The sequence below is a fragment of the Schistocerca serialis genome, chromosome 5 (assembly GCF_023864345.2).
Source record: "Schistocerca serialis cubense isolate TAMUIC-IGC-003099 chromosome 5, iqSchSeri2.2, whole genome shotgun sequence".
NCBI lineage: Eukaryota > Metazoa > Arthropoda > Insecta > Orthoptera > Acrididae > Schistocerca > Schistocerca serialis.
This window is the reverse complement of record NC_064642.1, coordinates 147,741,729-147,768,227: the sequence shown is the minus strand read 5'-3', so window position 1 is coordinate 147,768,227 and position 26,499 is coordinate 147,741,729. Positions and strand designations below refer to the sequence as shown.

The following is a 26,499-nucleotide window of genomic DNA, read 5'->3' as shown; positions in this document are numbered from 1 at the left end:
CATGAGCCACTTCTTGCCCCATCATATCCCACACCTGCTTGACTGGAGACAAGCTCAGAGATCATGCTAGCCAGGAAAGTTGCTGCACCTCTTACAGAGCATATTGAATTTCACAAGCAGTGTGTAGGTTAGCATTATCCTGTTGCAACAACACCTCACCTTCTTGTTGCAAAAATGGCAAAACAATGGGTCTAACAATATCCTGCATGTACCAAGTGCTGGTTAGTGTCCCCTCCAGAAACAACAAAGGTAAATGATAGTTGTAGCTTATACCATCCTAGAACATAATGTCTGGGGCAAGGCAAGTGCATCTTGGATGAATGCAACCTACAAAACAGCACTCACTATGTCTGTATGGTATGCACAAACAATCATCACTTGTGTGCAGGCAGAATCTGCTTTCATCACTCAAGACCACGGCACACCATTCTGTCTTCCAAGTGATCATCTGATTGCACCAGTCAAGCCGGGTACATCGAGTTTCTGGTGTGAGTGGAAGATTGGCTAGACGTGTGCATGCCCATATTCCCACTGCTAATAACCGGTTTGCAAAAGTTTGTGTTGGCAGGTCAGGGCCCACAAGCCTTCTTATCTGTTCTGTATCTCTACAATCTGGCACTGCTGCCCTTACAATATGATGATCCTGGCAGGCATCTGTGCTGTGTGGACATCCAGAATCCCTTCTATGGTTGTTGAGAATGTTCACGTGTTACTGATACCAGCATCCTTGCACAACTGATGCCACACATCCAATTTGTGTGGCAATTCTCTGAAAGGACCATCCTGCCATTCAGAAGGCCACTATTTGACCCCTTTAAAACTCATTTAGTCGGTCTTAGGAAGCAAGAGTGCATCTCTGTGGCATGGTTAGCTGCTTACTTCACATGTTTGCATCACTTAGAGCCTTCTGTCTGTGAGCATTCCCTATTACAGGATAGACACAGATGGTGCCCTGGTAGCTATGCCACTATGCTATCTGTTGGCAGATGATGTTGAAACCATTATCATACATCTACTATCACCCAGGTGGCACATGCCACCATTGGATCGAGATCAATGTTGTCTTTTCAGGTGTACTACCTTTTTCCAGCAATGTATATACATTCTACAAGAACTTTCCTACAACTTCTCTATAAATGACGTAGCAGACAACATTGGAAGTTCCATGACGCTTTTCATGGGTAAAGCTGGTGTATACAGAGAAGTCGGAGTGCTAGAAAATTGTTGCAAAATGCAGGAAGACCTGCAGAGGATCAATGCTTGGTGCAGGGAGTGGCAACTGACCCTCAACATAAATGTACATATTGTGTATACAAAGACAGAAAGAGCCATTATTGTATGATTACACAATTGCAGAAAAATCATTGGAAGCAGTTACTTCTATAAAATATCTAGGAGTATGTGCACAGTGCAATTTAAAGTACGGTGGAATGACCACATAAAACTAACTGCAGGAAAGGCTGATGCCAGATGGAGATTCATTGGAAGAATATTCAGGAGATGTAGAACATCAACAAAGGAGGTAGCTCAAAAAACCTTAATTCGACGGATACTGGATTATTGATTGTCAGTATGGGATCCGTACCAGATAGGACTGATAAAGGAAATAGAGAAGATCCAAAGAAGAACAGCACATTCTGTTAAAGGTTCATTTAGTAAACACAAAAGCATCACAGAGATGATTAGCCACTTTCAGTGGAGATGTTGCAACGGGGGCATCCTGCATCACTGTGTGGTTTACTGTTCAAGTACCAAGAGCATACATTCATAGAAGAGTCAACAAATATAATGATTCCTTCTTCATATATCTTGCAGAAAGACTGTGAAGATAAAATTACAGAGATTCAAACCCTCACGGAGGCTTTCCAGCAATCATTTTTCCCACGAGTTTTCACGACTGAAATAGGAAAAGGGGAGGTGACAGTAGTACATAAATTACCCTCTGCCAGACATTGCAAGGTGGCCTGTGGAATGTAGATGTAGATGAAATAGAAGGATATAGCGCAATAATTAATAATTTACAATTGAATCGAACTGTATGTCATGAAATAGAGATGAGCCCCATAATAAATGGCTTATCTGATCCTGATGGTCAAATGACAGTAATAAAGCATCTATGTCGATCAGGTTTAGCTACAAAAAGGATAGTTTCACAGAATTATAAATCCTGTCTCAGTTACACTTTCCAGAGAGAATTTACAGGATGAACGTCAGGGAGAACATTATCACAGACATACAGAAAATGAAGAAACAATTTTTATCTTTAAATTGTTCTTACAAAACTGTTGTTGTTGTTGTGGTCTTCAGTCCTGAGACTGGTTTGATGCAGCTCTCCATGCTACTCTATCCTGTGCAAGCTTCTTCATCTCCCAGTACCTACTGCAACCTACATCCTTCTGAATCTGCTTAGTGTATTGATCTCTTGGTCTCCCTCTACGATTTTTACCCTCCACGCTGCCCTCCAATGCTAAATTTGTGATCCCTTGATGCCTCAAAATATGTCCTACCAACCGATCCCTTCTTCTAGTCAAGTTGTGCCACAAACTTCTCTTCTCCCCAATCCTATTCAATACCTCCTCATTAGTTACGTGATCCACCCACCTTATCTTCAGCATTCTTCTGTAGCACCACATTTCGAAAGCTTCTATTCTCTTCTTGTCCAAACTGGTTATCGTCCATGTTTCACTTCCATACATGGCTACACTCCATACAAATACTTTCAGAAAAGACTTCCTGACACTTAAATCTATACTCGATGTTAACAAATTTCTCTTCTTCAGAAACGATTTCCTTGCCATTGCCAGTCTACATTTTATATCCTCTCTACTTCGACCATCATCAGTTATTTTACTCCCTAAATAGCAAAACTCCTTTACTACTTTAAGTGTCTCATTTCCTAATCTAATCCCCTCAGCATCACCCGATTTAATTTGACTACATTCCATTATCCTCGTTTTGCTTTTGTTGATGTTCATCTTATATCCTCCTCTCAAGACACTGTCCATTCCGTTCAACTGCTCTTCCAAGTCCTTTGCTGTCTCTGACAGAATTACAATGTCATCGGCGAACCTCAAAGTTTTTACTTCTTCTCCATGAATTTTAATACCTACTCCGAATTTTTCTTTTGTTTCCTTTACTGCTTGCTCAATATACAGATTGAATAACATCGGGGAGAGGCTACAACCCTGTCTCACTCCTTTCCCAACCACTGCTTCCCTTTCATGCCCCTTGACTCTTATAACTGCCATCTGCCTTCTGTACAAATTGTAAATAGCCTTTCGCTCCCTGTATTTTACCCCTACCACCTTCAGAATTTGAAAGAGAGTATTCCAGTTAACGTTGTCAAAAGCTTTCTCTAAGTCTACAAATGCTAGAAACATAGGTTTGCCTTTTCTTAATCTTTCTTCTAAGATAAGTCGTAAGGTTAGTATTGCCTCACGTGTTCCAACATTTCTACGGAATCCAAACTGATCCTCCCCGAGGTCCGCTTCTACCAGTTTTTCCATTCGTCTGTAAAGAATTCGTGTTAGTATTTTGCAGCTGTGACTTAATTAAACTGATAGTTCGGTAATTTTCACATCTGTCAACACCTGCTTTCTTCGGGATTGGAATTATTATATTCTTCTTGAAGTCTGTGGGTATTTCGCCTGTCTCATACATCTTGCTCACCAGATGATAGAGTTTTGTCATGACTGGCTCTCCCAATGCCATCAGTAGTTCTAATGGAATGTTGTCTACTCCCGGGGCCTTGTTTCGACTCAGGTCTTTCAGTGCTCTGTCAAACTCTTCATGCAGTATCTCCCATTTCATCTTCATCTACATCCTCTTCCATTTTCATAATATTGTCCTCAAGTACATCGCCCTTGTATAAACCCTCTATATACTCCTTCCACCTTTCCGCCTTCCCTTCTTTGCTTACAACTGGGTTGCCATCTGAGCTCTTGATATTCATACAAGTGGTTCTCTTCTCTCCAAAGGTCTCTTTAATTTTCCTGTAGGCTGTATCTATCTTACCCCTAGTGAGACAAGCCTCTACATCCTTACATTTGTATTCTAGCCATCCCTGCTTAGCCATTTTGCACTTCCTGTCGATCTCATATTTGAGACGTTTGTATTCCTTTTTGCCTGCTTCATTTACTGCATTTTTATATTTTCTCCTTTCATCAATTAAATTCAATATTTCTTCTGTTACCCAAGGATTTCTATTAGCCCTCGTCTTTTTACCTACTTGATCCTCTGCTGCCTTCACTACTTCATCCCTCAGAGCTACCCATTCTTCTTCTACTGTATTTCTTTCCCCCATTCCTGTCAATTGTTCCCTTATGCTCTCCCTGAAACTCTCTACAACCTCTGGTTCTTTCAGTTTATCCAGGTCCCATCTCCTTAAATTCCCGCCTTTTTGCAGTTTCTTCAGTTTCAATCTGCAGTTCATAACCAATAGATTGTGGTCAGAATCCACATCTGCCCCTGGAAATGTCTTACAATTTAAAACTTGGTTCCTAAATCTCTGTCTTACCATTATGTAATCTATCTGATACCTTTTAGTATCTCCAGGATTCTTCCAGGTATACAACCTTCTTTCATGATTCTTGAACCAAGTGTTAGCTATGATTAAGTTATGCTCTGTGCAAAATTCTACAAGGCGGCTTCCTCTTTCATTTCTTCCCCCCAATCCATATTCACCTACTATGTTTCCTTCTCTCCCTTTTCCTACTGACGAATTCCAGTCACCCATGACTATTAAATTTTCGTCTCCCTTCACTACCTGAATAATTTCTTTTATCTCGTCATACATTTCATCAATTTCTTCATCATCTGCAGAGCTAGTTGGCATATAAACTTGTACTATTGTAGTAGGCATGGTCTTTGTGTCTATCTTGGCCACAATAATGCGTTCACTATGCTGTTTGTAGTAGCTAACCTGCACTCCTATTTTTTTATTCATTATTAAACCTACTCCTGCATTACCCCTATTTGATTTTGTATTTATAACCCTGTAATCACCTGACCAAAAGTCTTGTTCCTCCTGCCACCGAACTTCACTAATTCCCACTATATCCAACTTTAACCTATCCATTTCCCTTTTTAAATTTTCTAACCTACCTGCCAGAATAAGGGATCTGACATTCCACGCTCCGATCCGTAGAATGCCAGTTTTCTTTCTCCTGATAACGACGTCCTCCTGAGTAGTCCCCGCCCGGAGATCCGAATGGGGGACTATTTTACCTCCGGAATATTTTACCCAAGAGGATGCCATCATCATTTAATCATACAGTAAAGCTGTGACACTAGTTTTCCTTTACAATAAGGGAGAGACAATCAGAGTGGAAGCCAAGAAAAAGCCATATTAACATCTGGGATCAAGGTACCTAGTGAGCTTTACTTCATGCAAAGGGCCAGATCTATCAAGAACTAAAGATGTACTACATCGACTAATGGAAGATTCTTCACTGTGTTGAAAATAGACAGAGCACAAAGCAAAGCCAATTTTGAGCACTATAAGGCATGAAACAGATAGACTTGGTAAAGCTAATATAGTCAAGTCCCAGATGACAGTAGCAGCGAAACACAGATGATGTTGCATACAAATCATTGGTTATTAGATTTAATGAATTCCTAACAGTAGCTGAAAAGGCAGGGAGGAAAAGAGACCATCAAAAATCTATTTAGACAGGCATGGCATACTCCACCAGCGGCTATCACATATCTAAAGCAACCTGCAAAAATCATTAGTCACTGAAAAGAAGCAACTATTCTGACTATAATGGTATATCCACCAAAGTACTAAAATCTTGTACTGACTTGATATGTATAAGTTATTTTTGTAGCTTATTAAATTTGTAGCCAGTCGGTGAATCAAAGTTCCTGAGAGACTGAAATATGTGATACTAACACCCACTTATAAAAGTGGAGTAAAGCTAGTGACCTTTATCTATAGACCCATCTCCCTCTTTCCTACATACTCAAAAAATTTTGAGAAAGCAGCTTACAACAGATTATTGAACTACATTTCTGAGACTAACTTTCAACAGCTCAGTTTGGCACCTTTAATGCATCTCTACCAAGCAAAACAATATACTATCTCACAAACCAAATTCTGGTAGAAGTAAACAACAAAAATAATGCTTTTCACATTTCCTGTGATCTTATTGTGGCCTTTGATTTTTTAACTCATTAAATCCTACAAGAGACACTAATGTGGCAGTGCACTAAAGGTTTTCCCTTGCATAGACTGGAGTCTTCTCTTAACAATAGAAATTTAGATTTACATTAGCAAACAATATGAAAGAATAAGATTACATTCAGAGAAGGGAACATTAAAATACTGTGCTGCAAGATTCAGGGCTTGGCCTTGAGAAGGTGAGAACTATCATACAATCACCTTGACAGCTCACGCAGCCAACTTACTGACCAGAATAACATATAAAAGAGTAGCAAAGAAAACTGAGGATATGTTACATGACAATCACTTTGGCTTTAGGACTGACATTAGTATTAACAATGGAAGCAAGACTTGGCAAAAATCAACAGACTTTCTTAGAATTTGTTAACCTAGAAAAAAATCTTTCAACAAGATATATAGGGGCATGATGTCTGAAATCCACATGAAAATCATTATACACTATAAGGAAAGATGGGTAATATGAATTATGAACAAGAACCTGTTGTTGTTGCTGTTGTGGTCTTCAGTCCTGAGACTGGTTTGATGCAGCTCTCCATGTTACTCTATCCTGGGCAAGCTTCTACATCTCCCAGTACCTACTGCAGCCTACATGCTTCTGAATCTGCTTAGTGTATTCATCTCTTGGTCTCCCTCTACAATTTTTACCCTCCATACTGCCGTCCAGTACTAAACTGGTGATCCCTTGATGCCTCAGAACATGTCCTACCAACCGATCCCTTCTTCTAGTCAAGTTGTGCCACAAACTCCTCTTCTCCCCAATTCTATTCAATACCTCCTCATTAGTCATGTGATATAACCATCTAACCTTCAGCATTCTTCTGTAGCACCACATTTCGAAAGCTTCTATTCTCTTCTTGTCTGAACTATTTATTGTCCATGTTTCACTTCCATACAGGGCCACACTTCATACAAATACTTTCAGAAGCAACTTCTGACACTTAAATCTATACCCGATGTTAACAAATTTCTCTTCTTCAGAAACACTTTCCTTGACATTGCCAGTCTACATTTTATATCTTCTCTACTTCGACCATCATCAGTTATTTTGCTCCCCAAATAGCAAAACTCCTTTACTAATTTAAGTGTCTCATTTGCTAATCTAATTCCCTCAACGTCACCCAATTTAATTCGACTACATTCCATTATCCTCGTTTTGCTTTTGTTGATGTTCATCTTATACCCTCCTCTCAAGACACTGTCCATTCCGTTCAACTGCTCTTCCATGTCCATTGCTGTCTCTGACAGAATTACAATGTCATCGGCGAACCTCAAAGTTTTTATTTCTTCTCCATGGATTTTAATACCTACTCCAAACTTTTCTTTTGTTTCCTTTACTGCTTGCTGAATATACAGATTGAATAGCATCGGGCAGAGGCTACGACCCTGTCTCACTCCCTTCCCAACCACTGCTTCCCTTTCATGTCCCTTGACTCTTATAACTGCCATCTGCTTTCTGCACAAATTGTAAATAGCCTTTCACTCCTGGTATTTTACCCCTGCCACCTTCAGAATTTGAAAGAGAGTATTCCAATCAACATTGTCAAAAGCTTTCTCTAAGTCTACAAATGCTAGAAACATAGGTTTGCCTTTCCTTAATCTTTCTTCTAAGATAAGTTGTAGGGTCAGTATTGCCTCGCGTGTTCCAACATTTCTACAGAATCCAAACTGATGTTCCCCGAGGTCGGCTTCTACCAGTTTTTCTGTTTGTCTGTAAACAATTCGCGTTAGTATTTTGCAGCCGTGACTTATTAAACTGATAGGTCGGTAATTTTCACATCTGTCAACGCCTGCTTTCTTTGGAATTGGAATTATTATATTCTTCCTGAAGTCTGAGGGAATTTCGCCTGTCTCATACATCTTGCTCACCAGATGGTAGAGTTTTGTCACGACTGGCTCTCCCAAGGCTGTCAGTAGTTCTAATGGAATGTTGTCTACTCCCGGGGCCTTGTTTCAACTTAGGTCTTTCAGTGCTCTGTCAAACTCTTCACGCAGTATCATATCGCCAATTTCATCTCCATCTACATCCTCTTCCATTTCCATAATATTGTCCTCAAGAACATCGCCCCCGTATAGACCCTCTATATACTCCTTCCACCTTTCTGCTTTCCCTTCTTTGCTTAGAACTGGATTTCCATCTGAGCTCTTGATATTCATGCAAGTGCTTCTCTTTTCTCCAAAGGTCTCTTTAATTTTCCTGTAGGCAGTATCTATCTTACCCCTCCTTAGATAAGACTCTACATCCTTACATTTGTCCTCCAGCCATCCCTGCTTAGCGATTTTGCACTATTTGTCGATCTCATTTTTGAGGCGTTTGTATTCCTTTTTGCCTACTTCACTTAGTGCATTTTTGTATTTTCTCCTTTCATCAATTAAATTCAGTATCTCTTCTGTTACCCAAGGATTTCTACTAGCCCTTGTCTTTTTACCTACTAGGTCCTCTGCTGCCTTCACTACTTCATCTCTCAAAGCTACCCATTCTTCTTCTACTGTATTTCTTTCCCCCATTCCTGTCAATTGTTCCCTTATGCTCTCCCTGAAACTCTGTACACCCTCTGGTTCTTTCAGTTTATCCAGGTCCCATCTCCTTAAATTCCCACCTTTTTGCAGTTTCTTCAGTTTTAATCTACAGGTCATAACCAATAGATTGTGGTCAGAGTCCACATCTGCCCCTGGAAATGTCTTACAATTTAAAACCTGGTTCCTAAATCTCTGTCTTACCATTATATAATCTATCTGAAACCTTCTAGCATCTCCAGGGTTCTTCCATGTATACAGCCTTCTTTCATGATTCTTGAACCAAGTGTTAGCTATGATTAAATTATGCTCTGTGCAAAATTCTACCAGGCGGCTTCCTCTTTCATTTCTTAGCCCCAATCCATATTCACCTTCTACATTTCCTTCTCTTCCTTTTCCTACTGTCGAATTCCAGTCACCTATGACTATTAAATTTTCGTCTCCCTTCACTACCTGAATAATTTCTTTTATCTCGTCATACATTTCATCTATTTCTTCATCATCTGCAGAGCTAGTTGGCATATAAACTTGCACTACTGTAGTAGGTGTGGGCTTCGTGTCTATCTCGGCCACAATAATGTGTTCACTATGCTTTTTGTAGTAGCTTACCTGAACTCCTATTTTTTTTATTCTTTATTAAACCTACTCCTGCATTACCCCTATTTGATTTTGTATTTATAACCCTGTATTCACCTGACCAAAAGTCATGTTCCTCCTGCCACCGAACTTCACTAATTCCCACTATATCTAACTTTAACCTATACATTTCCCTTTTTAAATTTTCTAACCTACCTGCCCGATTAAGGGATCTAACACTACATGTTCCAATCCATAGAACGCCAGTTTTTTTTTCTCCTGATAACAACATCCTCCTGAGTAGTCCCCGCTCGGGTATCCAAATGGGGGACTATTTTACTTCCGGAATATTTTACCCAAGGGGACGCCATCATCATTTAATCATACAGTAAAGCTGTATGCCCTTGGGAAAAATTATGGCTGTAGCTTTCCCTTGCTTTCAGCCGTTTGCAGTACCACAACAGCAAGGCCGTTTTGGTTAGTGTTACAGGGCCAGATCAGTCAATCATCCAGACTGTTGCCCCTGCAACTACTGAAAAGGCTGCTACCCCTCTTCAGGAACCACACATTTGTCTGGCCTTTCAACAGATACCCCTCCGTTGTGGTTGCACATATGGTACTAAAGATAAATAAGAATGGAAGAGCAAGAGGGAAGTGTTCAGATTAAAATGAAATGAATTTATCATATGTTCAGCACCATGGCCAGCCCTGGGTAACACTGCTGTGTGGTGTGAACACTTGAGCAGACTGTTGTTGACTGAAATTAAATCTCATATGAGTGATAAGTGCAGTGCCTGTTGCTACAATTTGAAGATGGGGATATTCTAGACATGGCCTACAGCTGAATAGGAGAGGGAAAAATATGTTAGCTGAGCTTTTTACACATAATATACAGGGGCCACCACCATCACACAAAATGTGATCCCTGTGGTTACTGGTGTCAGAGGGGTACCTTTCTTAGGTTAGAATCAGGATTCACACACCCTGTTTTGAAAAAAGTAAAAATAACAGATGAGCCTAAAAAAAGACTTCAGAAGGAACAGAAAAGAAAGGTTAGCTTATTTCACCAAAATATTAGAGGGCTGAGTAACAAGGTACAAAAACTTCCTAACAATTTGGAAAATTTAGAGAGCTCTGAAAAGGTAGACATCTGTGTCTATCTGAGCACCACATAACCACAGGATTAGACAAGTTACATATAAAAGATTACATTCTAGCAGCCTACTCGCACAGAATTAATACAGGAAAAGGAGGAGTTGTTACATAGATTAAAACAAAACACACATTCAAAAACAATGAGACTCATAGATTTTGTAGTGGTCAGCACAAAGAAGTGTGTGTTTCTGAACTAATACTGAAAAATAATTCACTTTTAAGTGTAACTGTGTATAGATCACCACTGAGAAATTTTGAACTGTTTATGAGTAATTTGGATTCCTTGTTACACTATGTGTCAGACAGCAGCAAGTTGTTAATAACCTGTGGTGACTTCATTTTAGATTTCATAAATGATTCTGATACGAAAAATGATAGGGAAACCTTATTTGTAGCCTACAACTTGATCTCTGTAATTATCTTTGCAACACGCGCAGATGAAGACAGCAGGAGAAGCTCAAAGAAAGAAAATAACTGTTTACCGACTAACAAATGCTCTGATCATGATGCATTGTTAATTAGGTTAAATAACATAATGCTTTAGAGTATGCATACTCTTTAGTGAAAATAAGAATAATTAATGCCTCCAGGACAAATGTTTTTAAGAATAGTTTACAAGGGATAACCTGGGATGAAATTTATAATGAATCAGAGTGCTAACATAAAATTTAATCTTTTCCATGATAAAATCATATCATTATTTGAAAATAGCTTTCTGCATAAGCTAACCAGAAAGAACATTAAACAGCCATGTAAAAAACCATGTGTATCACTAGAAGGATTAAAGTATCTTGTGACAAGAAAAGGGAACTTTATCTGTTGACAAGAACAAGTAGAGGTCCTGCAGTAATTTCATACTACAGAAACTACTCAAAATTACTAAGAAAGGTTATTAAAAAATCATGGAACATGCACATAATGTCAAAAATCAGTAATTCCAACAACAGACTTAAGGCTGTGTGGAATGTAGTGAAACAAGATCAGGGCAACAGCCACAGAATACAATAACATCACTATTGAACTGAATGAAAGGGCTATAACTGAGGACTGATGTCGCAACTATATTTAATAATCATTTCTTAAATATAGTAGAAAATATAGGGACAAACATTTCAAGAGAAAAATAGCAGTATAGGGGGCGGATCTCGGGCCACACATGGTGAAATGCCTTTTGTCTTAGGTAGGAAAAGTAGGTCTTTTTAAGGATAAATCCAGACAACAGGTTCCCCTGCCTAAAGAGTATCTCCAGCACTTTAAAAAATACTGAAACAATCACTCACAAGACAGATTTCAACACCTCAAATATCATATACACCAGATGTCACAAAGAAAAACAAACCACTAGAAAGAGCAACATGAGTCATTTCACAGACTTAACAATCCTCCATCAAAACATGCAATTAATAAAAAATAAAATACAACTATTAGAAATTGAGCTCCAATCTTTGAAATGCACAATAGTTTGTATTACTGGGTACTGGTGTAGAGACACAGAAATCCCACATGTAGTATTATCACTGTATGAAAAGGCCAACTCTTACTGCAGAACTACTTCAAGGGGTGGAGGATCATGCATTTATATCAGAAAAGGAACACAGTTCAAATCAAGACATGACCTCAGTACAGTAAGTGAAGACAAACACTTTGAAATATCAGCTATTGAATTAACAGGGCTCGATATCACCAAGAAATTAATCATTTTGTGTGTGTATCACATAAATCAAATAAGAGTTTTAGAACTGATAAGAAATAAGCTTTTTTTAAAAAAAAAATCTCACGAGATAGATAAAGATGATTAGCGTAATACATAAATACATCAAATAAGTGAATAATCGAATAACTGAAATAGAGAGCATCCCAGAGTAACCCAGTGAGCATCCCAGAGTGCCCCAGAGAGCTACAACACCAAGAAGAATCGCTTCTAGGCTTTTAGCAAGATCAATGTGTAGTATCAACAATATAAATAATATAAGAAATCTAGTTCTGCATGTTCAGAAACAAAGATGCATGGCTGTGTATAACATGCAGTTGCCTCGAGTAGAATAAATATGCAGTTGCTTCGTAACATAAAAGCAACAGCAGTACAAGCTGTTAAATGCCTCAGCCGACTGCAAGTACTGATAAGAGCTGTGCGCTACGTCACTACTTAGCGGATGTGACTACTGATAAGACTGGGCGCGGCAGGAAGTAAGCCCGCGCTACAGCGCAATGGCGGACCGGAAGGGACCCTTTCCAGCGGATCGCACTTAGTTAAAACTTAAGCGCGATCCTGCGCGGCGCCTCATGCAGCGGCTAAGTCCCGTTGAAGGTCACCCGCCTATAAGGCGACACTACAAATGAGGTTGTGACTGGTAATTCATGGATGACCTTGGCTATAGTCAGAGGCGATGAGAAACCTCTTGCTGGCGTAGAGTGTTACTATGACAGAGACATTATTGCGTTTAGAACGTTTGCTATTGGAGTTGTAGCAGACAGGAATTATGGTACCTGTGTTGTGACTATAGACAAGCCATTTTCATTGTACGCCAGGAACAGGAGGAGGATTAATGCTAATGAGAGAGTGAATATTTGGTGCAAGACTGAAGGTGTATTGACTAAATATATTGTTGTACAAGGAGATATAACTGTATACTATCATGCCTAATAAACGAACCATCCTTATCTATCCCGTGATTTTTTTTTTTTTTAAATAAAACACTAAACATATGCACTGAAGGGTGCAGGAGTTACGACTACCGGAGAGGTGGGTGGGTATTAGCGCATGGCTGTGTGCGCCGCCATCTTATCAGGGCGTGGCAGCGGAAGTAAGCCCATTCAGTAGCGCAATGGCGGACCAGAAGGGACCCTTTCCAGCGGATCGCGCTAAGTTAAAACTTAGCGTGATCCTGCGCGGCGCCTCGTGCTGCGGCTAAGTCCGGTTCAAGGTCACCCGCCTTGAGTAAGCTGTAGCAGTGCTGCCAAGAAGAATCGCTTCTCGGCTTTTGACAAGATCAATGTGTAGTCGTAGAATAATAAACAAAAAGAATAAATAAATATAATACAGAGAATCCCAGAGTTAGCCAGAGAGCAACACAGGGTGCCCCAGAGAGCATCCTAGAGTGCCCCAGGGACCTAAAACATCAAGAAGAATCGCTTCTCGGCTTTTGACAAAATCAATGTGTAGTTCTACAATAATAAGCAAAGTAGAACGGCTGTGTCTAACATGCAGTTGCCTCGAGTCGAATGAGCATGCTGTTGCCTCGTAATAGAGAAGCCCTAGCTAAAGCGTACACAGGCCGTAGCTGCCTGCAAGTACTGATAAGAGCTGCGCGCTACGTCGCACTGATAAGCTTATCAGGGCGTGGCAGCGGAAGTAAGCCCACTCAGTAGTGCAATGGCAGACCGGAAGGGACCCTTTCCAGCGGATCACGCTAAGTTAAAACTTAGCGCGATCCTGCGCGGCGCCTCGTGCTGCGGCTAAGTCCGGTTCAAGGTCACCCGCCTTGAGTAAGCTGTAGCAGTGCTGCCAACACAGCCATGCGCATGGCTCACAGCCATGGCTGTGCGTATGGCTGTGTGCGCTGCCATCTTGGCGGTTGACCTTGAATGGGACTTAGCCGCAGCACGAGGTGCCGCGCAGGATCGCGCTAAGTTTTAACTAAGCGCGATCCGCTGGAAAGGGTCCCTTCCGGTCCGCCATTGCGCTACTGAGCGGACTTACTTCCGCTGCCACGCCCTGATAAGCTTATCTCTATGACGTCAGGGGCCGCCTTATCTCGCTCGTGAGGCAACAGCATGCTCATTCGACTCGAGGCAGCCACACACAGCACACAGCCATGCCGTACAGGAGGAGAAGATATTCTCGTAGGGCCTGAATGCCTGTGTACAAGGCTGTGAGCAGTTTTGTTATGACACCTAACGATGTTGGTCAACAAGAACTACTTGTGTGCTGCGTGCAGCTGCCTCGAGTCAAATGAGCATGCTGTTGCCTCATGAGCGAGATAAGGCGGCCCCTGACGTCATAGAGATAAGTTTATCAGGGCGTGGCAGCGGAAGTAAGCCCGCTCAGTAGCGCAATGACAGACCGGAAGGGACCCTTTCCAGCGGATCGCGCTTAGTTAAAACTTAGCGCGATCCTGCGCGGCGCCTCGTGCTGCGTGCAAAGTTTTGGCTTGCCCCTATCAGTCAATAGTGCAACAAGGGTTACTACAACAACTTCATCAGTAATTGACCATGTAGCCACAAATATGGACAGGGAAAAATGTGATGTAGCTGTAAAAGATCTCGGACTATCAGACCATCTCTGTCAAATAACAACAGTAAAATCAGGCATTGAATCATTCCCTAAACTACAAGCCTACAAATGACATCAACCAGAAAACAAATAAAAGATTTTTCAAAATAACTAGAAAAACAAAGCTGGGATGAAGTGTATAAGGAAACCAATATGAATATGAAATTCTCTAAATTCTCCACATTGTTTAAATTGAACTTTGAACAGGCATTTCCAAAAGTATGCATGTCTGTATCAACATCTCACAAAAACAGGTGGATAACAGCACGTATTAAGAAGTCCTTCCAAACATTTCAACACTTCAGTTCCATGAAAAAGATTCGCAATGATCCAGAATTCTTAAATTTCTATCATAGATACAAAAAGATCTATAGGAAGGTGCTGACTGCTGCAAAAAAGTCATTTAATGACAAAATAATATATAATGCAAAGAATAAAAGCAAAGCATTCTGGGATATTATAAAAAAGGAAACGGGGGGAGGCAAACAAACACAGAATAGCATACTGATAAGGGAGAAGAATAAGGTAATAAATGATCCACAACACTTAGCAAACTATGTAAACGAGCATTTTTCAAGTATTGCAGAGAAGTTACAGCAAAAACGCCCCCCAAAAAATATAACCCCTGTAAATAACGTTGCACTAAATACAATGATGTTACTTCCAACCACAGAGACTGAAGTCAATAAAAATGTTGAAAAACTAAAAAATAAAAAGTCAGTAGGCTTAAATGAAGTACCAATGTGTGTACTAAAACGACGCATAGCGATTATACAAGGCCCCTTAACAAATATAATAAATGAATCCTTCACATCAGGGACATTTTGATAGAAGTTAAAACAGGCAAGAGTTGTACCTTTGTTTAAGAAAGGTAATGCAGAAGACATAGAAAATTACCAGCCCATTTCCCTGCTGTCACCGTTCTCAAAAATAATGGAAGCAATTATGAAAGACAGATTAATGAAGTACCTGAATAAATACAATCTTTTAAGCAAATCACACCCTCTCAGGGGACACCGCCTTATAGTAGGCACCTTCAGTGCCGGGCGGGAGGGTTTGCGTGCTTCGGTGAAGTCGAGAGCTATGCCGGCGGTAGCATAGCTACTGGCAGGGTCTCCCAAGCCGGACTGGTCCCGACAGAGGAGCCAGACAAAGTGTGTCCCACAACATAGGGCAGGGAGGGCTCTAGAGGCGTAGTGAAGCCAGCTTCCCTAGAGGAGTAAACCTCATACAAATCCTGGTCCTCCAGTTTGGGGGTTGGGCATGGGGCTAATAACCCCATACTGTAAAAAAAAAGAATATTACGGAAATTCAACAGAAGCCTCGGAAACTGGATGGAAAGCATGTATCACGACCCCGGCAAAGGAAACGGATAAAGGATCTAACAGTAGCATCATGGAATGTGAGGACAATGCTTCAGCCTGGAAAGATGAAAGAAATAGCTAATGAAATTTTAAAATTCAAATATGATATTGTAGGGCTACAGGAAATAAGATGGCAGGGGAATGGGCAGATAGATAAACCTGAGTACTCGTTGGTATATAGTGGACCAGAAGAAAGAACAGGCCAACTTGGAACAGGGTTTATAATAACTAGGGAAGTTAGGAAAAGCCTTCTAGAATTTGAACCCATAAATGAAAGGATGTGCAGACTCAGACTAAAAGGTAAATTTAGGAATATATCAATAGTTAATGCACATGCACCAACAGAGGAAAAAGAGGATATAATTAAAGAACATTTCTACGAAGACTTGGAAAAAGTATACGGTGCAGTACCTAAATATGACCTGATGCTAGTAATAGGAGATTTTAATGCAAAAATAGGGAGGAATGAACATCTGTATGGAGTTTCTGGAAAATATTCACTACATGAAGAAAACAATGAGAATGGAGACTTATTATGCCAATTCGCAGCAAGGAATAATATGATTATTAAAAGTACCTGCTTTCCACATAAAAGGATCCATCTGGGAACTTGGAAGTCTGCAGCCAATGGAGTAGTCAATCAGATTGATCATATTTTAGTGATTGCACGCCACTCCACGTCAGTTACGGATGTACGGAGCTGCAGAGGACCAAACTGTGATTCAGACCACTTTCTGATAAAATCAGTCTTGAGAGAGAAACTGTCACTAACAAATGGCAACAGAATGGGAAAGATGATGAAATGGAATACAGACAAACTGAACATCCCCGATGAAGTAAAAAAATACCAAGCAACGCTAAGCAGAAAGTTGAGCAATGAAGAGACCACAGAAGGAGTAGATGGAAGGTGGAACAGGTTTGAAAAAGCCATTAAGGATGCTGCAGAGGAAATAATAGGCATAAGAAGGAACAGAAGAACCCAGGAGTGGTTTGATGAAGATTGCAGGTCAGCAATAGAGGAAAAGAACAGGGCAAGAACAAAAATGCTACAGAGAGAAACCAGAAATAATGTGGAACAATATAGAGAATTAAGGAGAAGAGCTAACAGACTGTGCAAGAGAAAGAAAAGAGAGTGGAATAAGAAGAAATTTCAAGAACTAGAAGAACTAAAGGAACAGAGTGAAATAAGAAAGTTCTATCATGCCATAGGCAAAATGAAGAATAGATTCCAACCAAAAACAATGGCCTGTTCCAGTAAAGATGGGAAAATGATAAGGGAGGAAGAACAGATAGTGGGAAGATGGGCAGAATATTTCAAAGATACACTAAGCACCAGCCTAGAAGATGAAGAGACAGCTGCACAGGAGGGAAGAGTGGAGCTGGAAGTAGACAATGAAACCAATGAGGCAAGAAAACCAACACTACAAGAGGTCTCCCAGGCTGTGCACAAGTCAAAAAACAATCGAGCCCCTGGGGAAGACAGCATAATTGCTGAATTAATAAAAACTGGTGGTGAGGCTGTAATAAAGGAACTGCACACATTAATATCAGATATATGGGAAACAGAAACTATGCCAGATAATTGGAAAATTGGAATAATAGTCCCCATTTATAAGAAAGGGGACAGAACAGCATGTGAAAACTATAGAGGTGTAACACTCCTAAGTACAGCTTATAAGATCTTCACAAGTATATTAAACGAAAGGATACGGAAGTGTGCAGAAGGCATACTAGGGGAATATCAGTGTGGCTTTCGACCGGGCAGAGGAACAACTGATCAAATATTTGTGATAAGGCAAATGATGGAAAAGTTCTATGAATATGATATAGATCTGCATTTCTTATTCATCGATTTCAAACAAGCCTTTGACAGCATAATTCGGCAAGAACTATACAGAGTACTGAAAGAAGTTGGTATATGTGCTAAATTAATAAGACTAATCAGAATGACAATGACAGAGACAAGAGCAAAAGTAAAGGTCCTTAGTAGAACAAGTGAGAGCTTTGACTTTAATAAAGGTGTGAAGCAAGGGGATAGCCTCTCCACTGTCCTATTCAACATTGCCCTGCATAGTGCAGTAAATAAAATCAACAAAAGAGGCACCATATTTATGAAAACTAGCCAGATATGTGCATACGCTGATGACATTGCTATAGTAGGAAGAAATACCAATACACTCCTAGAAACATACCGGGCAATGGAAACAGAAGCCTTAAAAATTGGCCTCATAGTAAATGTAAACAAAACAAAATATATGGTAATGTCACAATCTGAGGCCAGAAGAACCCCTAAAAACCTAAACATCAATGGGAAATGCTTCAATGGAGTGTCCTCTTTTAACTATTTGGGAGCCCTAATAACAAATGATAACAGTATTGGAAAGGCTATAAGGGAAAGAATACAAGCAGGAAACAGAGCTTACTTTGCAAATATGCAGCTTTTCAAAAGTAGCCTTGTTACAAGAAAAACTAAATTGCTAATATATAATTCCCTAGTCCGCCCAGTTATCACATACGGCTCAGAGGTATGGACATTGACAGAACACGATAAAAATGCTCTAAGAAGCGTTGAGCGGAAAATACTACGCAAAATCTATGGGCCAATAAGGGAGGAAGAAGGCTGGAGAATACGCTACAATGCTGAATTACAGGAGTTAATACAAGGCAGGGACATAGTAAAATTTGTTAAATCACAGCGAATACGATGGCTAGGACACTTGGAGAGAATGGCAGAGGATAGAATGCCAAAGAAAATGATGAAAGGTATGATCCATTCAGTTAGGCGAAAAGGGAGACCTAGAAGAAGATGGATCGATGAGGTAATAATGGATATCAGCAATATGGGAGTCCGGGGGTGGAAAAGAGCAGCAAATAACCGAGAAGTGTGGAGGAAGATTGTTGAAGAAGCCAAGGCTCACCAAGGGCTGTAGAGCTACTGAAGAAGAAGAAGAAGAGAAGCAAATCACAGTTTGGTTTCCGAAGTGGCAAAAATACGGAGTCAGCCATAGTAGAAGTCACAAAAGTTGCACTTGATGCTTTCAATAAAGATGAGTGTCACAGGCATATTTTTGGATCTTTCTAAGGCATTTGATACAGTCGACCACAAGATTCTATAAAATAAATTAGAAGCATTAGGAATAAGAGGGGTAGCTAATGACTGGTTTCGATCATACTTAACAGATAGGGTACAAAGAGTAGAGATAACACATACTTCAATTAGATCTAAACATTTAGTAAAACACTTATCAGAACCAAATTACATTAACACAGGTGTTCCACAAGGTAACATATTAGAACCAATACTGTTCCTGATATACATCAACAACTTTCCCAGTAGTGTTACTCAAGGTGAAAAAATTCTCTTCGCTGATGACAGCAATATTACAGTCACCGAGAAAACAAGAGAACTCCTTGCCGAGAAAGCAAATGAAACTCTCAAGGAAGTTTATGATTGGTCAATAAGCAATAAAGTGACACTGAACATAAAGAAAACTAATGCCATGAATTTCAGTTTGAAGAGGAAAAATGACAATGTTAAATTAAATGTAGATGGCACCACTATGGACTGTGTAACAAATGCAAAATTTCTAGGAATGAATATTGATTCTCCGTTGAAGTGGTGTGAATACACAAAGGTACTTGCACACAGAATGTCATCAGCATGTTATGCCCTCAGAATCCTATCATCAGTGTGTAACATGCAGTGTCTTTTAGTTACATATTATTCATGTGTACACTCAATTCTTGGCTATGGCATTCTTTTTTTGTGAACAAATGCACAAAATATGAACACAATTTTCAAACTCTAGAAAAGAGCCATAAGAATAACAACCAAACATACTAGTCGAGCTCATTGTAAAGATCTGTTCAAAACATTGGGGATTTTAACTGCTCCATGTGAATACTTTTACCAGTCAGTTGTACACATCAAAAATAACATTGGTAATTACTGCACAAACAGCTGTGTTCATGACCATGCAACAAGAGACAGACTAAACTTATATTTACCAAGAAAAAATAAACATAAAACTCAAAACAGCATTTTCTACCAAGAAATAAAACTGTACAATAAATTGCCAAAAGAGATTAAAGAAATCGCAAAAATACACTTATTTAAAAAGGCAGCTAAAGAGTACCTGTTATTCAATATATTTTATACATTGAAGGATTACTTAGCTAAAACAGAGTAGGGGTTTGATAAAAAAAAAAAGGCATACAAATAAATAATAATAATAATGATTATAAAATATCCAACATTCCACGTAACACCTTCACTTTATGTTTTTGTCCTTCTTTTTTCCTTTCTAGAAATACTTACCCCCAAGCTATGCATAGCACAATACTAACACCTCTTTCTCTTTCTGAGCTCAACATCTCACTCATTGTGGAGGGATGTTGACTCAGTTTTTCAGGATAGCAAATGGGAAGTTGCAGTACAAAAAATGGCCCACAGATCACCAGTGTGTGTGTGTGTGTGTGTGTGTGTGTGTGTGTGTGTGTGTAGTGAATGAAGTGCTATGAAACAATGTGTGTATAGTGTGTGCAGTGACTGATAGGGAGATATGAGTGAACAGTGTGGCATTACGTTATTTAATAAGTTATTTTTTTAAAAAAGTATTGTATACCAGGAGTGAATCTAATGATTGTCTCTAACCAGAAGTCTGTAAATATATGTGTATACGAATTAGCTGTCTGCAGCTCGTGGTCGTGCGGTAGCGTTCTTGCTTCCCGCGCCCGGGTTCGATTCCCTGCGGGGTCAGGGATTTTCTCTGCCTCGTGATGACTGGGTGTTGTGTGCTGTCCTTTAGGTTAGTTAGGTTTAAGTAGTTCTAAGTTCTAGGGGACTGATGACCATAGATGTTAAGTCCCATAGTGCTCAGAGCCATTTGAACCATTTTTTGTATCTGCATCCTTCTGACTGAAGGTTTGAGGACTTCGGCCGTTCACTTGTGTAATAAAACGGATCACCTACAGTTGGTAGCCGATGGTATGAGACACAACATCATTGTTATAGTCTGTGAAAACCAGTTCATAGATGTTGGCCACTGATGGAATCATGTATATGATTGGATTTAACCCCCTCAGTGTCAATTAAGGCCTGAAGATAGTGTACTGAATCACTGAAACTGGTAGCCATATAATAAATAACATCAAAAGGATGGCTGTAGGTGTTTCATTTCATTACATACTAAAGATTTGTTCCCATACAATAAGCCCAATCTCATCAGAAATATGTAATGCATCATTAACTGAATGCATTTTTCCAGAGAGACTGGAATATGCCATTGTCAGAAACCTATTTAAAAAAGGTGATAGGAGATACGTCAACAACTATTGATCTCTTTCACTGCCGATATCATTTTCCAAATTTTTTTAGAATATGATGTATTCTGGATTAGTATCTCACTTGAGCAATGATAATGTCAGCAGCAAATCACAGTTTGGATTTCAGAAGAGTTGTTCTACTGAGAATGCCATTTACATGTTCACTCACCAAATTTTACAAGCATTAAATTATAAATTAGTGCCGGTTGATATTTTCTGCAACCTATTTAAGGCAGTTGACTGTATGCAGTTTTCTCCTACAAAAAGTGAAGTTTTATGGGGTGATAGTACAGCCAACCAATGCATACCGCCCTGTCTAACAAAAAGAATGCAGAATGCAAAAAGCTGTAATTCAACCAATATAGTTTGGGGACGTTATTCTGACTGGGGAGAAATCACATGTGGTATTCCCCTAGGCTCAACCTTAGACCCACTATTGTCCCTCATATATGTAAGTGATCTTCCATCTAGAATGTAACAAGCAGGATTAGTTCTTTTTGCAGATGACACTGGTATTGTATTCAATCCAAGAATGTACACAGAAACAGAAGAAAAGATAAACAAAGTTCTTAAAAGTATCATTGGCTGCTTTTCTGTTAATGGTCTCACTCTCAAATTTAAAAAAGACGCAACATATTCAGCTGTGCACATCTAGGAGTACTACATCAACGATAGATGTAACACATGGTGAGAATATAATAAACAGGGTAGAAACATCAAAAATTTTATGTGCACTTATTGATGATAATTTAAACTGGAAAAAAAAACTTTTTGGACCTCCTAAAACCAATTAGTTCAGCCACATGTGCACTTAGAATCACTTTTTGGGGCGGGTGGGGGGGGGGGGGGGGGGGGGGGGGGACGACAAATCAGTAAGTTAACATATTTTGCATATTTTCATTCAGTAGTTATGTCATATGGAATAATGTTCTGGGTTAACTCATCTTTAAGAAGGAAAGTTTTCATTATACCTAAAAACATGATGTAAGAATAATACATGGTGCTCACCCGCAGTCATATAGTAGACATCTGTTTAAGGGGTTGTGCATTCTGACTACTGCTTCACAGTACATTTATTACCTCAGGAAGTTTGTTGTAAATAAACTACTGCTGTTTGAAAGGAAAAATAATGTACCTAATTACACTACCAGAAGGAAAAATTACATTCATTACTGCACATTATAATTTTTTTAGCTCTAAAAAGGCTGTAACTACAATTTTTCAACACTTACCCAAGGATAAAAATGGTTCAAATGGCTCTGAGCACTATGGGACTCAACTGCTGTGGTCATTAGTCCCCTAGAACTTAGAACTAGTTAAACCTAACTAACCTAAGGACATCACAAACATCCATGCCCGAGGCAAGATTCGAACCTGCGACCGTAGCGGTCTTGCGGTTCCAGACTGCAGCGCCTTTAACCGCACGGCCACTTCGGCCGGCTACCCAAGGATATAAAATGTCTAACAGACAGCATAGTACAATATGAAAACAAACTGAAAATGTTTCTCCTTGACAACTCCTTCATTTCTGTAGAAGACTTTCTATTACTGTAATGTGTAAAAGATGGTGGGTGGGAATTACTAACTCACATCTGTTCTTCTTCTTTTCTTTAAAAACAACTGATAAACTTTCAGCATGCAGCCATATTTACATTTCAATTTGCATTGTGAATGTAAAATAATTCATACCATGATTTATCATGCAAAATAATCCATGGAACATGAAACTAACTGTAAAGCATAAATGCAGCATTTGTCCTTTACTGTTCAACCATTACATCAAAGAATCAATAAAGGAAACAGAAAGTTCAAAAATGGGATTAAAAGTTGCTGATGACAGCTCTCTGAAAGTGATGAAGAATTAGAAGAACTGCTGAATGGGGTGAACTGTCTACAGAGTACAGAACATGGATTGTGAGTAAACCAAAGGTAAGATTAAAGTATTACAGGGTAAGAGAAATGGGATGAACATTCAAATCACCATCATACTAATGGACATGTAATAAATGAAGTGAAGGAATTCTGCTGCACAGGAAGCAAAATAGTGCTTGACAGACAAAGCAAGGAGGCTATAAGAAGCAGAATAGCACACATAAAGAGAACATTCCTCACCAAAAGAAGTCTACTACTATCGAACATAGGTTTAAACTCGAAAAATAAATTTCTGAGAATGTTCATCTGGAGCACAGCATTGTATGGAGTGTATCATGGACTGTGGGAAAACTGAGAGAAGAGAATCAAAATGTTTGAGTAGTAGTAGTAGTAGTAGTAGTAGAGGGGTGTTTGGGCGCACGACAGCAAGGTCTTCAGCGCCCAAAATGTTTGAGATATACTATTACAGAAGAGAGTTAAAAGTTTAGTGGTCTGATAAGATAAGAAATGATGAAGTATTCCAAAGAATCAGTGAGAGGAGTACTATATGTAAAATATTAACTAGAAGAAGGGATACAATTATTGCACAGTATTAAGATATAAAGGAATGGTTTCTGTGGTACAACAGGAAAATGGAGACAATAAAACTTTTATGGAAACACAGGCATTAGAATACATACAACAAATAATTGTAGGTACTGGACGTAGGTGCTACTCTCAGAAGAAGAGATTGGTGGAGGAGAGTAAATAGTGGCAGCTACATCAAACCAGTCAGATTACTGGGGTTGGGAGGTGAATGCCACTTTTAACCCATCACTAGACCATAAATTACACGATACTGCACCAAGAATTAGTTTTTTGTATTATAAAATAATTCTTACGACTCACCAATTCAATCACAGCTTGTGATACACTTGGAACCGAAATACTCGAACGTATTAATGATTGTACATTCTTAGGAAGTTCTTGAATAGCCATTTTTCAAATGAAAATCTGAAGAGAAACATCAGTTAAATAACTCATCAATATTGAAAAAGCCACAACAGTCAGTAAAGAAAACACATTCTTAATTGTTCAAGGGTAGTTTTTTCAAGGTTTATGAAAAGGGCAGTTGCTGCTCACCATATTATGAAAAGGATAGTTGTTACTCACCGTAAACAAAGAAGCTGTAACTGACCAAACAAAAGCGTTGGTATGTTGATAGAGACAAAATAAACAATAAAAAAACACACAAACACACACACAATTTTCAATCTTTCGCAACCCAAGGTTGCTTCATCAGGAAAGGGGGAAGGAGAGGGAAAGACGAAAGGATGTGGGTTTTAAGGGAGAGGGTAAGGAGTCATTCCAATCCCGGGAGCAGAAAGACTTACCTTAGGGGGAAAAAAGGACAGGTATACACTAGCACACACACACACACACACACACACACACACACACACACACACATATACATCGGCACATATACACACACAGGCATACATATGTAAATGCAAAGAGGCTGGGCAGATATGTCAGTCGAGGCGGAAGTACAGAGGCAAAGATGATGTTGAATGACAGGTGAGGTACGAGTGGTGGCAACTTGAAATTGGCGGAGGTTGGGCCTGGTGGGTAATGGGAAGAGAGAATATATCGAAGGGCAAGTTCCCATCTCCAGAGTTCTGATAGGTTGGTGTCAGTGGGAAGTATCCAGATAACCCGGACGGTGTAACACTGTGCCAAGATGTGCTGGCTGTGCACCAAGGCATGTTTAGCCACAGGGTGATCCTCATTACCAACAAACATTGTCTGCCTGTATCCGTTCATGCGAATGGACAGTTTGTTGCTGATCATTCCACATAGAACGCTTCACAGTGTAGGCATGTCAGTTGGTAAATCACGTGGGGTGCTTTCACACGTGGCTCTGCCTTTGATCGTGTATACCTTCCGGGTTACCGGATTGAAGTAGGTGGTGATGGGAGGGTGCATGGGACAGGTCTTACACCGTGGGCAGTTACAAGGGTAGGAGCCAGAGGGTAGGGAAGGTGGTTTGGGGATTTCATAGGGATGAACCAAGAGGTTACAAAGGTTAGGTGGACGGCGGAAAGACACTCTTGGTGGAGTGGGGAGGATTTCATGAAGGATGGATCTCATTTCAGGGCAGGATTTGAGGAAGTCGTATTCCTGCTGGAGAGCCACATTCAGAGTCTGATCCAGTCCTGGAAAGTACCCTATCACAAGTGGGGCACTTTTGGGGTTCTTCTGTGGGAGGTTCTGGGTTTGAGGGGATGAGGAAGTGGCTCTAGCTATTTGCTTCTGTACCAGGTCGGGAGGGTAGTTGCGGGATGTGAAAGCTGTTTTCACGTTATTGGCGTAATGGTTCAGGGATTCAGGACTGGAGCAGATTCGTTAGCCATGAAGACCTAAGCTGTAGGAAGTGACAGTTTGATATGGAACAGGTGGCAGCTGTCAAAATGGAGGTACTGTTGCTTGTTGCTGGGTTTGATGTGGACGGATGTGTGAAGCTGGCCATTGGACAGATGACGCAACTCCAGAGATGGGACCTTGCCCTTCAATATATTCTCTCTTCCTGTTACCCACCAGGCCTCAACCTCCGCCAATTTCAAGTTGCCGCCGCTTGTACCTCACCTGTCATTCAACATCATCTTTGCCTCTGTACTTCCGCCTCGACTGACATCTCTGCCCAACCTCTTTGCATTTGCATATGTCTGCCTGTGTGTGTATATGTGCGGATGGATATGTGTGTGTGTGCGAGTGTATACTTGTCCTTTTTTCCCCCTAAGGTAAGTCCTTTCCGCTCCCGGGACTGGAATGACTCCTTACCCTCTCCCTTAAAACCCACATCCTTTCGTCTTTCCCTCTCCTTCCCCCTTTCCTGATGAAGCAACCTTGGCTTGTGAAAGCTTGAAAATTGTTTGTGTGTTTGTGTGTTTTTTGGTTGTTTATATTGTCTCTATCAACGTACCAACGCTTTTGTTTGGTAAGTTACAGCTTCTTTGTTTTTAGATATATTTTTCCTACGTGGAATGTTTCCCTATATATAATAGAGGGAAACATTCCACGTGGGAAAATATATCTAAAAACAAAGATGGTGTGACTTACCAAACGAAAGTGCTGGCAGGTCAATAGACACACAAACAAACACAAACATACACACAAAATTCAAGCTTTCGCAACCAACGGTTGCTTCATCAGGAAAGAGGGAAGGAGAGGGAAAGACGAAAGGATGTGGGTTT

At 40.0% G+C, this 26,499-nt stretch overlaps 1 protein-coding gene across 3 annotated transcripts in view; it reads right to left on the bottom strand.

The window, feature by feature from the left end:
* The window catches only part of LOC126481284 (DNA mismatch repair protein Mlh3-like), a 175,208-nt gene that overhangs the window by 132,384 nt on the left and 16,325 nt on the right, over positions 1-26,499 (bottom strand). For 2 of the 3 annotated variants that reach the window (XM_050104922.1, XM_050104921.1), the window contains exon 2: positions 24,152-24,256. In XM_050104922.1, coding sequence (XP_049960879.1) covers positions 24,152-24,241 — 90 coding nt within the window. In that variant the 5' untranslated portion in view covers positions 24,242-24,256. Of the gene's footprint in view, positions 1-24,151; positions 24,257-26,499 lie in introns of those variants that run through there. The other variant, XM_050104923.1, reaches the window with a different exon arrangement.